Source organism: Sminthopsis crassicaudata, chromosome 1, assembly GCF_048593235.1.
Source record: "Sminthopsis crassicaudata isolate SCR6 chromosome 1, ASM4859323v1, whole genome shotgun sequence".
Classification (NCBI taxonomy): Eukaryota; Metazoa; Chordata; class Mammalia; order Dasyuromorphia; family Dasyuridae; genus Sminthopsis; species Sminthopsis crassicaudata.
In genome coordinates this window covers 503462610-503480801 of record NC_133617.1, presented here as the reverse complement: position 1 = coordinate 503480801, position 18192 = coordinate 503462610, and the positions used below count along the sequence as shown (strand labels likewise).

The following is an 18192-nucleotide window of genomic DNA, read 5'->3' as shown; positions in this document are numbered from 1 at the left end:
ATGTTGGAGGGGATGTAGGAAAACTGGGACACTGATACATTGTTGGTGGACCTGTGAACAAATCTAAGCATTCTGGAGAACAGTTTGGAACTATGCTCAAAAAGTTATCAAACCTTTGACCAGTAGTGTTTCTATTGGGTTTCTATTGGGTTTATATCCCAAAGAGATCCTAAAGGAGGGAAAGGGATCCACATGTGCAAAAAATGTTTGTGGCAGCCCTTTTTGTAGTGGCTTTCTAGCCACTGGAAACTGAGTGGATGCCCATCAATTGGAGAATGGCTGAATAAATTGTGGTATATAAATGTTATGGAATATTATTGTTCTATAAGAAATGAACAGCAGGATGATTTCAGAGAGCCTTGGAGAGACTTACATGAACTGATAATAAGTGAAATAAGCAGAACCAAGAGATCATTATACATGGCAATAAGATTATACAATAATCAACTCTGATGGATATCAACTTTTCAACAATGAGATGTTTCAGACCAGTTCCAATAGTTCAGTAATGAAGAGAATCAACTACACTCAGAGAGAGAACACTGGGAAATGAGTGTGGACCACAACATAGCATTTTCACTCTTTCTATTATTGTGTGCTTGCATTTTTGTTTTCCTTCTCAGGTTTTTTTTTTTCTTTCTAGATCTGATTTTTCATGTGTAGCAAGATAACTGTATAAATATGTATACATATATAGGATTTAACATATATTTTAACATATTTAACATGTATTGGACTACCTGCCATCTAAGGGAGGATGTGAAAGAAAGGAGGGGAAAAGTTGGAACAGGAGGTTTTGCAAGAGTCAATGTTGAAAAATTACCATGCATATATTTTGTCAATAAAAAGCTATAATAAAAAAAAAAAAAAAAACAAAGAAACAATTTTTATAATACCAACAATATTGTAAAGACAAACAACTCTGAAAGACTGAGTAATTCTAATCATGGTAATAACCAACCAATAAAGTGAAAAAAAGGTGAATGGGAAAAAAAAAAGGAGTTTGGGACTTTGGGCTCTAGCTACTCATTTTATTGTAGTGATTTTTTCCATACATTGAAATTACAGCTATGAATGGTAAGTTAGCAAAAGGGAGATCTGAGGAGTAGGTAATTTTTTATCTCATTTGTCCCTTTGTCCCTCTTGGAATGTGTAATTCCTGTGTATTCTTTGGTTTGATTCTACATATGATTGTGTGTTTTTTGGGTGTTTAAAGGTGCTGTAGTAATTACAACCCCAAACAAAAGTAATTATAAGTTTCTGTAGTTGAAATACTTTTGTTCTAAACTTTTTTTCTGAATTTTACTTTTGTAAAGTGTAAAGCTTACATAAGCTTTATATAAATATGCAAACATGACCTTTATGTAAAGAGACAAAGAGTAATAAGCAATTAGACCAACACTGATATGTTTAATTTTTTGAACTCACAGTTCTTGCTTAATTATTAAGAATCTTAAGAAAGCAACAAAAGTCACAATAAAAGTTATGTATATACATTTTAAAAAAGATAAAATGCAAATATTGCTTGTCTCTCTCCATTTTGAGAGATAAAAAGAATTGTATTTCACTGCTTGGAAACACATAAACAAGACTCTCCATCTTTTGACTCTGAGCATTCTCTCTGGTTATCCTTGATCCCTGGGCCTTGAGGTAAAAGGAAACCTACTTTGCTCTGACAACAGCTCTTTGGCTTCCTTAAACTCCCAATTAAAATCTCACCTTCTATAGGAAGCCTTTCTTAACCCCCTTAATTCTAGTGTCTTACCTTTGTTATTATTTCCTACTTATCCCATATATTGTTTGCTTTATATATATTTACTTGTATGTTGTCTCTTCTATTAAATTATAAGCTCATTGAGCACAAGGACAATCTTTTGCCTCTTTTTTGTAACTTCAGCATTTAGTACAATGCCCAGTAGGTACTTAATAAATGTTTATTGATTGAGAGGACGGGAACAGTCTTGGAAGCTACATATAATTTGACTGTTATATGAATAGTTTGTTTCTTAATTAAGGGAATATAGGACTGCTATTAGTAAATTTGTAAGAGTATGCTAAAAATCTACTGAAGCTACAAAGGAAGGCCTTGCACAGAAAGAAGCCGACCAATTTTGAGAGGCTTAAAGATTCTTCTTTAATACATCCATATGATTTAGCATGCAGAGAATACAACTCTCATTGCTTCTGAGATTATGTAGTGAGTGAGCACTTAATAATAGCAAATTACCCTCAAAGTTCATTATATTTTGTGGTGCTACTTCTGAGGTATGTAAATTTTACATTTTCATGATTTAGCCCAACTGGCAGTTAAAAATACAGTTTCCTGAGCCAAGAGGACTAAAGATGATAACAAATCGCATGGTTTGTTTTTTTTTTTTTTTTTTCCTTATACTGCATAAAATGGGAGGAGGGGAAAGGCAAATTCTACATTATCCCACAAACCATTTCTTAAGCTCTCTGATCCAATTCCTTTTGTCATCCCAAACTTTATCTTAGGAGTTTCTTTAGGGACATGCATTTATTCTTTTTGCTCAAAAGCCTCATGGCTCTATTTTTAGACTAATTTTATTAAGATGCTGAAGAGAAGAAATATTTTCCTAACCAATTTTAATCTACCTTAACATGTAGAAAGTATTAAGGAAATCTCAAATTACCAAGTTCTATCAACCAATAGGATCTTATAAATAATATTTACAGAGTATCCAGTATCCAGCATTGCATTAACACGGGGAAGGGGGAAAATATAAAAGTAGAAAACATTGTCACTGTCCTGGAAGAATTAACAGTTTTATTGGGATATTAGATTCCCATTTTGGCTAGGAAAAAACTGATTTGATTTTTTTTCTTTTTTAATTTTTCTTTTTTATTATTAGGAACTTGACAAGATATCAACAAATAAAAACCTTTCAGTATACAAAGAACAGGGAAAAAATGTGTATGAAGCCAAATCTGTGCTTTGTACATTCTGGTTTTTTAAAAATAGATTTCAGATTTAATATAGTTGTTTTAGCAATGTCCTACTTATCTGTATCTCTTTCTGAATAGTTTTCTGCTGCCTTTATGTATTTTTATTGGTTTATGTTTTTTTCCTTCCTTTTCATGCTTTTTAAAATTACTTCTATCCTCCAACTACTACTCAAAAAGTAAAAATAAAAAGCTTTTTATTGTATATTAAATAAGTATATTCAAGCAAAACAAATACACAAATTTGTCATAATCAGAAAATACATGTCTCATTTTCTATTTGTAGTCTATCAGCTGTTTTCCTAGAGGTGGAAAACATTCCTTCATAATTAATCTTCTAAAGCCATAATTGTCATTTCATAAGTGATCAGTGTTTTTAAGTCTTTCAATATTGTTTTCCTTTGTAGTCATCATATAAATTACTCTCTTTGTTCAACTTATTTCACTCTCCTTTAGTTAATATAAGTCCTGTTTTTCTGAATCTGTCCCTTTTAGTCATGTCTTATGTATGGTACAGTAATATTTTGTTATATAGCATATTTGATTAGCCTTTCCTCAATCAATGGATATCCACTTGTTTTCAGTTTATTAATTCAATAAAGGGAACTTTTATAAATATGTTTGTATATATAGGTCCATTCCATCTTTCTGTGGTCTTTTTGGGGCATAAGCGTAAATAGTGTTCTTATTCAAAGGGTTACACAGTGGAGTAACTTTTAGGATTTGGTCCCAAATATCTATCCATAGAAATTATATTAGAATATAACTCCACTAATAGTTTATTATGCCTATCCTAGAGTTCTTCCAGAAATTGGAATCCTTTTTCTGGATTATTATTATTATTATTATTATTATTTATTTATTTATTTTACCAATTTCATGCATGTGAGGTAGAAATTCAGAGTTGTTTTAATTTATATATTTTTTTATTATTTTTGATTTGGTACTTTTTTCCATATAGTTGTTGATAGCCTGCATTTCTTTTTATTATTATTATTATAGCTTTTTATTGACAAAACATATGCATGGGTAATTTTTTAACCTTGACCCTTGCAAAAAATTCTGTTCCAATTTTTCCCCTCCTTCCCTTCATCCCTTCCCCTTGATGCAGATAGTCCCATACATGTTAAATATGTTAAAATATATATTAAATACAATATACAAACTTTTTTTTTTTGAGAACTATTTGTATCCTTTGCTTATTTGTTGTGGAATAATTCTTGTTCTTAATTAAAAGATTTTTCACTGTCCTTCCCCCTTTCTTCTTGCAGAAAGGCATCCATTTTAATCAATAATTTAAAAGATTAAAAAAAAGAGAAAAACAAAATAAAAAAAAAAAACCCTGGTTAACAAAAAAAATTGACATATATAATATTCCACATCCTTATATTCCCCATTCTGTAGAAGAGTAAGGGATAAAATCTCATATCTTTTCTTTTCTTTTCTGAGACAATTGGGAATTAGAGTTAAGTGAATTGCCTAGGGTCACACAGCTAGGAAATGTTAAGTGTCTGAGACCACATTTGAACTCAGGTCCTCCTGACTTCAGGGCTGGTGCTCTATCCACTGCATCACCTAGCTGCCCCATAAATCTCACATTTTTTGAGTCCAAACTTGTTTTTTTTATACATTTTATAGCATTCATCCTTGATTATTTTTTGGAAAAAATCAGTTTTCCTTGTATATATTGTTTATTTGGCTGTGCTTACTTTGCATTTCGATCCTGTAAATCTTTGCATATTCTTCTGGAATCTCCTATATCATTTCTTACAGTTTACTAGTTCCATTAAATTCATGTACTACTTTATTTAGCCATTTCCCAATAGATGGGCATCTGTTTTCTTTGTAGTTCTTTGATACCATATAAAGTACTGCTACGAATATTTTAATATACAGAGCTTTTCTTTTTCTCACTGACCTCCTTGGGACATATCCCTAGTGAGGGAATCTCTAGGTCCAAGAGTAAAGACATTTTAGCCATTTTATTTGCATAATTCCATAGTTTTATAGAATGATTGTACAATTAATAGCTAAAACAACAGTGAATCAGTGTGCCTGTCTTTCTACAATATCCCAGTATGGACTATCTTTTGTCATTCTTGTTAGTTTGCTGGACTAGAGGTAATCTGGGATTGTTTTGATTTGCATTTCTTTTATTAGAGAGAGGGAGAGGGAGAGTTTAGGGGCTCCCCTCCTCAGCAGTACTTGTGGTGTGTGGAGTGCTTTCTTTTTCTGGTTTACCTGTTAGGCTTTTCTTAACCTAAAGTATTTCTTTTTTCCCCCCAAAGTATATCTTCATTATATTTTGTGAATTTTTGTTTTTTGTTTTCTTTTTACTCGTATTTTCATTTGTAGTTCTTTATGAGGATTTTGTGCTTGAGCCTGATCCTTGTGGTACTCTTGGAAAGGTTGTATTGTTTCACTTTTGGTCTGAATATTCCTGGTATTTTAATGGGGTAGCTGCTATCAGGCCCCACCCTCTTCCTTAATCCTTGATTTCTATCTCAGTTTCCACAATTATATAATCAATATCCACAATTAACAGTTTGTAATATGACCCTGACGACTCCAGAGTAATTATACTCTTGTTCTCAGATCTCCTTTGTGGTACCCTATCCCTACAACTCAGAGTGCGCTGGGTTGGCTTCCTCAGTTCTCAAAGGAGTGTACAGGTATGCCCTCTCTTGGGCTTCTATTCTAACTGACTGGGCCCAGATTCTGTTCTCACTTCTCTGATTAATGGATTATCTGCTGCCCTTTACAAAACATGGTTGACCCCTTTTGACTACAGATGCGGGGGTAGTCCCCTTTAAGATTCCTTATCCTGATCTCCAACTTCCTTTGGGACTGACCTTTGATTTACAAGATCTGGTCAAAACCACCCTTTTGTATTCGAAGGGGAGAGATCCAGATCTGAATTAGTTTGGGCTGTATCCAGCCCCCATTCTAAAGATCTGCTCTGATAGCCCAACCCCCACCTGGTGGGTTTTGGCCCTCGAGGAATCAACCTGGGCTCTACCCAGATGCCCCTTCAAGCAAATAAAAGAGCCGAGCTGGAATCATCTCTTGGCAGAGAGTTGAAACAAATTGAGCACTATGGCTTGCATCACAGACTCTCTGTCCCGCCACTTTTGGAATGTCTTCCTCTTATCTAATACCTTTTACTAACCAGACTTTAACCTTACTTCCAAACCCTACAATAAACCTCTTTTTATCAATCTAGATTTTCAGGCCTGTAAATTCATTTACAGGGGACTCTCCCCGCCACTAGACCTCATTTAACTTTGTATCCTTGCGCCGATCCAAAGAGGTTGCAGGGGAGTTCCATTTGACTCCCTGTACCCTAAACCTGCCACTAGACCTCAATTAATCCTAATTTTATTGAGGTATAGACCTCATCATTTGGTTATACCTCATCAACTACTTTGTGTAGTTCTGGATTTGATAAAGGAGCTTTGTTCCTTTTATTTATTTATTTATTTTTTTTGTGTTCTTTATCATTGGCCTTTCTTTGACTATTTTCAGATAATTGCTGAGGCTTCCATGAGATAATTGAACTTCTCATAGCCCTATACTTCACCATATTAACCTAAAGTTAAGGTTTTCCTTTTTAGATTCCCCCACCCCCCACCCCTACCCCCTTCCTCTTTGTTTGAATAGCAGGGATAGATCAGGCTAATAACTTTACTTTGGGCTATTTTAAAACCCTTGACCTTCTCTTCTTGTCCTCAGGACCTTCTCTGCTACTTTTACTCTGTCTACTCTTTTCCAAACAATTTATTCCTTCTTTGCTTATTCTTACTTTCTGAATTTCCAGAATGCTAAAAATTATGCTTTCAGTAGCATTATAGGATTTAGAGAAGGAAGTAACCAAATAATACCTAACTCCTTAAAGGGGCTATGCCCTTTTCCCTATATGAAATTTTAAGCATAGTTGAACAAAACAAACCAGTATAATTATTTAAACAAAAGCACATAGTGATTTCCTCGCACACAAAATGTCATGTTGAAGTGTATTGAAAATATGAATGAGGAAATATTTGGCCTTTTCCTCATTGAACTTTCTGAATGCAGAATTGGAAAAAAAAATGAACAGAAAATACAGTTTTGATTTTCTCAAATCTAGAAGAATTACTGAGTTGATGAAAATGAAATTTTCATCCTTATTGTTCTTTGGAGGGAGGAAAATGTGATGATTGACTTGTCTAATATATCCAATATAATGACTTGTTCTCCCGCCCCATTTTAAAAAAAAGGTTTTTTAAAACCACTGGTAACAACAAATAAACAATGTCATATAGAATGATGTGTTTGAAAGGTTCCTTAGTTGAGTAGTAGGAAAAAAATTTGGAGGGTGCATTTCTTACCTTTTGTCAAGGAAAAGTCTAGAGGGTTTTTGAGTAATAAATGATGTCAGGATAGCAATTCCTAGTTTGAAATAAACATGACAAATTCACAATAGTCATTTTCTTTGCCAAAAGGGACATTTATTTAGGAGAAGAGGTTACAGATAAAATGAAGAGATAAAATAGACATCAGGCATGGTAAATATGAAATAGATTTGGGAGAGCTGTAGGATTATCAAGCAAAGTAATTTGGAAGAATCAATTAACAAGACTTGAATACACCCTTGACTGACAGGTTAAATCCATAGAGGAATTTAGCAAACTAACCCGAGTTAGCTATAGTAAGGAGAAAGATGCCATTAAAAAGAAGACACTATGAGGAAGGAGAGAGTACTTCATAGAGAGCTTAGTCCTAAAAAAAAGAGTAAAGATCTTCATCACAAGCACATCTTTTGTAGAAGGAATATAACCTTGGGGATTTCTCAGGCGAGGAGGGGAAGTACCAGGGAAGAATTTGGTAGCTCAGAGAGTGGGTTCAAGGAGAAGTCAGATGGAATGCACCTGGTAGACCAGGTTCCAGACCTGTTTTAAGATATGCTAACCAATATCTCAAAGGTTGTTTTAAAGATACATAGAGGTTGGAGCAATAAAATCACTCTATACAAACAGGATAGATAGTCTGGGACTTGGTTATGCCTAATAATAGCTGCATGGGCTTCTTTCTCATATGGAAAGAGAATAGGTTCAAAGTCTATAACAGAAGTAGTTAAGAAAAATGATGCTAATGGGGCAGTTTAAGAAAATAGATTTACTTTTATCTATATAAAACCTGTACAAGGAAATAATAATAATAATAAGGATAATACCAAGACAGAGACTGTGTTCATTAAAGAGAATATTCTCAGACGTGAAATCAAAATATGATTGTGGCAAGAGCACTAGTTGTGAAGTCAGAAGAATTAGGCTAGAATCCAGGCTTTGTTATTAATTGTATAACCTTAAAGTTTCTTCACTTTTTTGGATAGGCATATTTTTTCTCATCTATAATATGAAGAAATCTAAAGTCACTTTCTTGTGCAAGTCCGAGAAATTCTCCTTATTTATTTTGTATCTTTCAACGTGTAAAAAAATATTAGTTTTCAAAATAGGGTCTATGAAAATAAAATAGACATGAGTAATGGAGGAAATGATTTTTTAAATCCCATTTGGGATTTTTTCAGAAAATTAATTATTACTTTTAAAATTACTTAATATTAAAATTTAGCAGATATTATTTTTATATTGCTCCTTAATAAGTAATATGTGTACTTCGGTACTTTCAAAGTATTACAAATTGATGGCCACCACTCTTCTTCCTATCAGTGCTCCCTGCCTTTTGTTGTTTCTTAACTTGCTAAAAGAACAACATCTGATTCTGAAATGCATAATGGGTTCTCACACATATATCAAACAAAATAATTCAAAAGGAAAGTTACTGAGAAATTTCACAGGATAACTCTGAATTTACTATTATTTATTGACTCTCTTTAGGATTTATTTTGCAACTTTATTGAGTAAGGTAGCATTTCTTTTCTTGACAGCAAGTGTTTTTAGACTATTCTAAATTTTTTTTTTTGTATAGAATAATGAGCATTATGTATTGGTTTTCAAATCCTTTCATATAGGCTTCCTAGATTAACAGAGGAGGAGGTAAACTGCTTATATAGTCCCATTTCAGAAAAAGAAATAGAACAAGTTATTAATCAACTCCCCAGGAAAAAATCCCCAGGACCAGATGGATTTACATGTGAATTCTACGAAACATTTAAAGAACAATTGGCCCCAATGTTATATAAATTATTTGAAAAACTAGGGGATGAAGGAGTCCTGCCAAACTCCTTTTATGACACAGACATGGTACTGATACCTAAACCAGGTAGATCGAAAACTGAGAAAGAAAACTATAGACCAATTTCCTTAATGAATATTGATGCTAAAATTTTAAATAAGATATTAGCAAAAAGAATTCAGAAAATCATCCCCAGGATAATACACTATGATCAAGTAGGATTTATACCAGGAATGCAGGGCTGGTTTAATATTAGGAAAACTATTAGTATAATTGACCATATTAATAATCAAATTAATAAAAACCATATAATATCTCAATAGATTCAGAAAAAGCATTTGATAAAATCCAACATCCATTCCTACTAAAAACGCTTGAGAGTATAGGAATAGATGGACTATTCCTTAGAATAGTCAGGAGCATATATTTAAGACCGTCAGTAAACATAATATATATGTAATGGAAATAAACTGGAACCTTTCCCAGTAAGATCAGGAGGGAAACAAGGTTGCCCACTATCACCATTACTATTCAATATTATATTAGAAATGCTAGCCTCGGCAGTAAGAGTCGAGGAAGAGATTAAAGGAATAAGAGTAGGTAATGAGGAAATCAAATTGTCACTCTTTGCAGATGACATGATGGTATACTTAGAAAACCCCAGAGAATCTAATAAAAAGTTATTAGAAATAATTCACAACTTTAGCAAAGTTGCTGGGTACAAAATAAATCTACATAAATCCTCAGCATTTTTATACATCACCAATAAATTGCAACAGCAAGAAATACAAAGAGAAATTCCATTCCAAACAAATGTCGAGAGCATAAAATATTTGGGAATCCATCTACCAAAGAAAAGTCAGGAATTATATGAACAAAATTACAAGGCACTTGCCACAAAAATAAAGTCAGATGCTTGTGGATAGGCCGAGTGAATATAATAAATATGACAATTTTCCCCTTACTATTCTATTTATTTAGTGCTATGCCAATCAGACTCCCAAGAAACTATTTTAGAGACCTAGAAAAAATAACAACAAAGTTCATATGGAAGAATAAAAGGTCGAGAATTTCAAGGGAATTAATAGAAAAAAAATCAGATGAAGGTGGTCTAAAGTTATATTATAAAGCAGCAGTCACCAAATAGACCGGTCGATCAGTGGAACAGATTAGATACAAAGGACAAAAAAGGGTACATCTATAGCAATCTAGTGTTTGATAAACCCAAAGATACCAACATTAGGTATAAAAACTCATTATTTGAAAAAAACTGTTGGGAAAACTGGAAATTAGTATGCCAGAAATTAGATATGGATCCACACTTAACACCATATACCAAGATAAGATCAAAATGGGTCCATGATTTAGGCATAAAGAATGAGATCATAAATAGATTAGAGGAACAGAGAATAGTCTACCTCTCAGACCTGTGGAGGAGGAAGGAATTTATGACTAGAGAAGAACTAGAGATCACTATTGATCACAAAATAGAAGATTTTGATTACATCAAACTAAAAAGTTTCTGTACAAACAAAACTAATGCAAACAAGATTAGAAGGGAAGTAACAAAGTGGGAAAATATTTTTAAAAGTAAAGGTTCTGACAAAGGTCTCATTTCCAAAATATATAGAGAATTAATCCTAATTTATAAGAAATCAAACCATTCTCCAATTGATAAATGGTCAAAGGATATGAACAGATAATTCTCAGATAATGAAATTGAAACTATATCCACTCATATGAAAGAGTGTTCCAAATCACTACTGATCAGAGAAATGCAAAATAAGACAACTCTGAGATATCACTACACACACACCTGTCAGATTGGCTAAGATGACAGGAAATAATAATGATGAATGTTGGAGGGGATGTGGGAAAACTGGGACACTAATACATTGTTGGTGGAGTTGTGCAAGAATCTAGCCATTCTGGAGAGCAATTTGGAACTATGCCCCAAAAGTTATCAAACTGTGCATACCCTTTGATCCAGCAGTGCTACTACTGGGCTTATATCCCAAAGAAATACTAAAGAGGGGAAAGGGACCTGTGTGTGCCAAAATGTTTGTAGCAGCTCTTTTTATAGTGGCTAGAAACTGGAAGATGAATGGATGTCCATCAATTGGAGAATGGTTGGGTAAATTTATGGTATATGAAGGCTATGGAATATTATTGCTCTGTAAGAAATGACCAGCAGGATGAATTCAGAAAGGCTTGGAGAGACTTGTATGACCTGATGCTGAGTGAAATGAGCAGAACCAGAAGATACACTTCAACAACAATACTGTATGAAGATGTATTTTGATGGAAGTGGATATCTTCAACATAAAGGAGATCCAACTCACTTCCAGCTGATCAATGATGGACAGAAACAATTACACCCAGAGAAGGAACACTGGGAATTGAATGTAAAATATTAGCACTACTGTCTATTTACCCAGATTACTTATACCTTCAGAATCCAATACTTAATTTGCAACAAGAAAATTGGATTTACACACATATATTATATCTAGGTTATACTGTAACACATGTAAAATGTATGGGATTGCCTGTCATCTAGGGAGAGGGAAGGAGGGGAAAATCTGGAAAAATGAATACAAGGGATAATGTTATAAAAAAATTACTCATGCATATATAGTGTCAAAAATTTATAATTATAAAATTAATAAAAAAAGAAAAAAATTATCTTTTCTACCATTCCTCCTAACCTCCCAAAACTTATGTTTTTTCCCCATTTTTATACTTTTAGACCTGGAATTCCCTTCATATTATCTAAATCTCCCTTAGTTTTCTTGACCCAGATCAAGCCCTGATTTCTAGGTAGAGCTTTTCTTGATCATACCAGCCTGAAATGATCTCTTTAATATTTTATTTTTTCCATAGTTCTTTGTTCTTTTATCATTATTTCTGGGAAGAGGGCTAGGACCAATCTGGTATTCTCTTATAGCACCCAAATCAGTGCTTTATATGTAGTATATATGTTCATTATATTTAAAAGACCTGAAAAAAACTTGTCTTGAGTAGTAATAATGGTAGAAATCACTCTAGTCAAATGGCCTATTAAAGTGAGAAAAAACCTAAAGAACCAAAGAGTATTCTATTTTAAATTTCAGAGAAGTTCAGGTCCTCAAAGATTAGGTCCAGTACCATTTCTTACAATAGGGAAGCCTCTTCCAATTCTCTTCTCTTATCCTCCACCTCAAGATGCTAATGTCCTTCTCTAGGGACATTAGCATATATTTTATATTCAATTTTCTAATTTCATTTTGTTTCTCAAATAGAATATAAAATCCCTAGAGGCAAGAGCTATTTTGGTTTTACTCTTGTATCTCACTGCCTAGCAGATGATAGATACTACTGCTTATTGAAATGTCAGGAACACTTGACTTCAAATTCTGCCTTAGATATAGGAGAAATAACTTCATTGGACTTGGGAGAGGTGAAGTTCAAAGTCTTTAATTTCAGAACTGCAGAAGTAGGTATTCTGTAGAATAGGAACACTTAGAATCAAGGCATGTCTTTTTTGATACCCAAAATGCAAATCCCTCCCTTGATTCTCTATTGACTGAGTACCACAGAGGTCACAACCTGTTTAGAGCACCTAATCATCCCATGTAATTACAGCATTACTTCTTCCTTGGTATTCGTCTTATTTGGATGTAGTTCAATCTTTCCTCTGATTCCCTGTTGGCTGAATATTACAAAGGTTTCCGCTTATCTATGGAGTCTCATTTCTCCTACATGAGTCTCCATCCCTAATTGTATCTTTACTTTTGGGTTAAGGTGGGAAACTTACATTTTGATGGCCTTGATGAAATTTGGGGCCTTTTTGGCTCTAACAGACTTGTCTCATATATTGTCCAGTTGCTGTTATTTCCCAGTTCTAATCTATGTATTCTTGAACCTAAAATGCTGATGTAAGCACTTTATGAAATGTGAAAAGAATGAGATACAGCTTACATTTATATAAAAGCATAAAGTTTTTAAAGTGCTTTATATATATTATCTTTACATATATTTATTCCTTAATAATAACCTTATGAAGTAGTACAAATATTATTCCTTTTTACAGCTGGGAAACTGAAGTTTAGAGAGGGCTGTATCTGTTTTGCCCAAAGTCACATCATTGCTGGGTGACAGAGATAGAATTTGAATTCAAGGAATGTAAGATCAGTTTTTTTTTTCTCTTGTATATAAACAGAAAGTATGGTCTTAATTACAATAAAGAATGAGAAAGAAGGGATTGTATATAAGGGATGATGAACTCTTTGGCTCTTGGTTTTTTTATTTCTTAAAACCAATTAGCACACAATATCTCCTAAAACAAGAAAAAAGAGAGTTTATAAAGTACATTTTGCTATTTATCTTTGCAAACCTTTATTATTGAAGGATTGATTTACACAGCATTGCATTAAACAAAGAAGTATGAATTTTATATGTCTTCTTCAAATTACCATAGAATTTAAAATGGAATGGATCAATGAATACCTATTCTTTGAGTTTCTCCTTGAGAACTAAATAATGTACCTAGACTAGATGTAGTTCTTGGTGCTTTTCCCTGTCATTAAAAAAACAAAGAAACAAAAAAAAATTATTTCTTTGGTTCAGCTAAACTCAGTGGTGCTATAACAAACATTTAATTTATATTTAATTTGCATATTGCAAAGTTTAGCATAGAAATTTTAGTTTTAGGATTATGATATATTTAAAAAAATATTTAGCTGTACCATTCTGTAAAGCATGTTGGAACTATGCCCAAAGGGCTATAAAATTGTGCATTACCTCTGATCCAACAAGGTTTCTATCTCAAAGAGATCATAAAAGAAGGGAAAGGACCCACATATGCAAAAATGTTTGTGGTAGTAAGAAATTAGAAATTGAGTGGATATCCATCAATTGGGGAATGGCTAAGTTGTGGTACTTGAATATAATGGATTACTATTGTGTTATAAGAAATCTTGAGCAGATTGATTTCAGAAAAACCTGGAAAGCTTAAATGAACTGATACTGAGTGAAAATGCTGCTCTCAGTGAGCAAAAATATACACAGCAAGATTGTATAATGATCACCTACGATAGACTTACAGAAATCCAAGACAGTTCCAATAAACTTAGGATAGAAAGTGTCATCCATATTAAGATAGAGAACTATGGAGAGTGAATGTTGATTGCATACTATTTTTACTTTTTTTTTTTTTTTGCTTTTCCTTTCTCATAGTTTTTTCCCTTTTGTTAATGCTTTTTCTTTCACAACATGACTAATATGGAAACATGGTTAAAATGATTGCACAGGGATAACCGATACCAGACTGCTTGCTGTCTTAGAAGGGAGAAAGTAAAGAAGGAAGAGGGAGAAATTTGAAACTCAGAATCTTATAAAAATGAATATTGAAAACTATCTTTACATATAATTGAAAAAAATATAACATACTATTAAAAATAGCTGTATTTTTTTTCTCTTTTTTTGGTTTTATTTGGTTGAAGTACCCTTTTCTTTTAAGAAAATATGTATTACTTATTTATGTTTATATTACTTTTTCCACAGGCTGTCTTATATCGTCTCAGTGGAGATTGGAATCCTTTACACATTGATCCTAATTTTGCCAGTCTTGGAGGCAAGTTGACATTTAATTTTATTTATGAAAAAAAAAAAGTAATTCAGAAATAAAAACAGCATATTTAAAAAATTAATTGTGATTGATAAGTTTCAGTCAATTTTAAAGATAAATCTCTCTGCTCTATATTTATACAAAAGATATGGAACCTTTCTTTGATTAGTGAAAAATGACAGTGAATATTTTTCAAGTGAAAGCCTTTCAAAAGAAATAGAGACTATGCTGTCATTTAGGACATATATAGTGTTCCATTCTTTACCCACAATGCCTTTACATATAGGAAATGGTAATAAATATTTGTTCAATTTTATTTTAGTGCCTATGATAAAGAAGTATTGTGGGAAGTTCTAGGGATAGAAATAATAAGCCTCTTTGAAAAACCTAGGAAGTTTAGTCTGGATCCTCATTCAGAATGTTTACAGCTTAATAGAATTTTCCATAGTTTATAACTTAGTGGTGTATATAGTCTTTGATACTTGGAATTACTTCAATGTCATCCATGCTAATGTATCCTAGTTAGATTTCAGCAGAGGACCAAGACCCTAATCCCCTTTTTCATTTGCTCTGTATTTAATCACTTGCAGAAGTAGTCAAGCCTTCAAGAAAATAGGCATAATAATCATTTCTGAATATTTCAGTTTGAGTCTGATTTGTGTGTTTAGCTGCTACATACTATTGGATTGAAGCAATTAGTTTAATCTTGCAATTTAGTAACAATTTTTCACTTGACTAGTTTTGAGAAAGCCCTCTGTAATAGAAACATTCTTAATGGGAAACCTTTCCTGTTTCAATTCCATTTCATCTTTAGACTCAAGTTGAATGTTCTGTTGACTCATATTTTTATTTTACTGATATCTTTGTGATGTCAAGAGAAATCCAGAAATGCTCTTAGCATATGGAATGGACCTCTAAAAGATACGAACAGTACAGGCTTGACAAGCATGCATGTGTTTTGATCCTCTCCAATGAGGGGATATTCACATCAGTAAAACCACAGATCTATTAGAGTTTTGGACTGTTCAGAAAGTACTCCTCATACTTTTTTCCTATGGAAAATTTACCCCCTCTTTGAAAAACCTAGTTCACAAAGAGAAATTTTAGGTTTTAAAAGGTTTTTTTAAACCAACAAAAAAGCAAAATATTTTAATAAAGATTTACAGATTGTGTACTTATGCTTAGAATTGATGAGCATCTATTTTAAAATAAGCTTTCTTTTTTCCCCACAGGCTTTGACAAACCCATATTACATGGCCTTTGTTCATTTGGATTTTCAGCTAGGCATGTTTTACAGCAGTTTGGAAATAATGATGTGTCTAGATTCAAAGCAATTAAGGTACCTTTTTAGTTTTTTTAAAAAAAAATTTTCAATTAAATAATTATTTGAATATTACTTCATTTGGTCATTATTTTTAGAGTAGAAAAGGAGTAAGTTACTTCACTCTAAAAAATGTAGTCATTGTGAATGTTCGGTCTAGCTTTCTGGAGGTTCTCCAGAAGGATCTCAGCAGGATAGACATCACAAGAATGGACACGAATAGAGTCCAAAGTCTTTATTGTTTCTTAAATAGTCTGTGTCTGTTATAGTCTGACCCAGTCTCAGTCTGAGTCTGACTTGTCTCCAGTTTAAATACCCTATTACAATTACATTATTACAGTATACTAAATATGTGTGAACTATTATATTATATGTGAACCAGAGAATAATCATCTCATCAGTTCCACTGAGTTAACATCTTATTTCAAGTATACTTGTTCAGAGTTCTTCGATATCATTGTATTATAGCTTATATACATTTCTGATTTTAGACTTAACAGTCAACATTTTTATTTTTATACTTACGTTCTGTGTGCAAGGTATCAATTAACAGTGATAGTATCTATGAAATTAAGAATTCTGTTATAATTTCTCAAATAAATTGACATAACTATGTGTATAATGAAATGACATTAAAGAAGAGGCATTACCATCAGTTTTGGTAAATCTTAAGTACCATGAGACCTTCCCATCCATTTTACAGCTGAAACCTTCCATACTCATTATTTTCCCCATGAGAATGAGCTCTCTGAGAGCAGGGATTTCACTTATTTATTTTTTTATCCCCAGTGCTTAGCATAGTGCTCTGTACTTGGTAATGACTTAATAAATACTTTGTTTATTCATTTGTTAGGAGTATTTTTAGGAGAAATAAAATTTCTATTTTATTTTATTTTATTTATTTATCTATTTTAATGAGATACTTGAAAAAAAAAGGTGTATTGTCATTTTGTTCAGGCCCGTTTTGCAAAACCAGTATATCCAGGACAAACTCTGTTAACAGAAATGTGGAAGGAAGGAAACAGAATTCACTTTCAGACCAAGGTAAGCTCGATGGTATTATAGTTCTCTCTTCCACATTGTGGGGGTAAAGAGCTGTGGTGCCATGGCAATCTGGAAAATCCATGAAAATGTTTTGGCCAGAGAAGTAGGATATTTTTTTAAACGGGGTATTTATATAGTACTTTATTTTAAAATTTGGGTTGATATTATATAATACCATATATATCTTGTATGCATTTGTGAGTTTCTCAGTTTTTTCTATGTCATCTACTGGTCTTCACATACCATCTGCAGCTTGACCAAAACCTCCCCTGAATACTCATTTAATTTCTTATGCTGACCCATAGTATATTGAAATCATCATGAAGAAAGTTGAAATGTGGAAGAAATAACTGTGTATCAGTGGATTTAATAAAAGCTGAATAGCATAATATCTTTTAAAAATATATTTTCAGTAGTTTGTCCTGGTATAGTCATCACATTTAATCATTGTATCATGTTTTAAAGATAAATCTCTCTGGTCCATATTTATACAAAGGATATGGGACCACTCTTTCATTAGTGAAAAATGACAGTAGATGTTTTTCAAGTGAAAGCCCTGCAGAAGAAATAAAGAACATGTAATTTAAGACATATATTGTGTTTCATTGTTATTCCATTGTAGGATTTATTTGACTAATACAATGATTTTTTTTAATGTGAGGGCTAAAATTAAGTAGGACATACAGCATTAATCATTTGAAGATGATTATTTTACATAGTTATTAACTTTTTAAAATGAAAAAGAATACATGATGCTATATTGCAACCTTAATTATCTAGTCTTTGACTTAATTTAGCCTTCTTGGGTCAGCACACATAATAGCAGAATAATTTTGTGAGCCATTTTAGCCTTTAATTTCATTAAATCAGTCAAAAAATCCATGTTAGTCCTTGATATCTCCTAATACTTAACTAAATAAGTGACTTTTATAGAACAGTTCAACAACAATAACAAAAAATTATCAAAGTTTTTTTTGTTTGTTTGTTATACTTCCTCTATTGCCTTTCAAAAATACTTTCTTTTCCCTAGAATGCCTTTTTTCATCCCAAATTCATATTTTCTGTCCTCAGGATTCACCTT

At 32.5% G+C, this 18192-nt stretch overlaps 1 protein-coding gene across 1 annotated transcript in view; it reads left to right on the top strand.

The window, feature by feature from the left end:
- Positions 1–18192, top strand: part of HSD17B4 (hydroxysteroid 17-beta dehydrogenase 4) — a 148059-nt gene that overhangs the window by 112459 nt on the left and 17408 nt on the right. The window contains exons 18-20 of the mRNA XM_074281524.1: positions 14683–14752; positions 15979–16085; positions 17025–17111. Coding sequence (XP_074137625.1) covers positions 14683–14752; positions 15979–16085; positions 17025–17111 — 264 coding nt within the window. The remainder of the gene's footprint in view (positions 1–14682; positions 14753–15978; positions 16086–17024; positions 17112–18192) is intronic.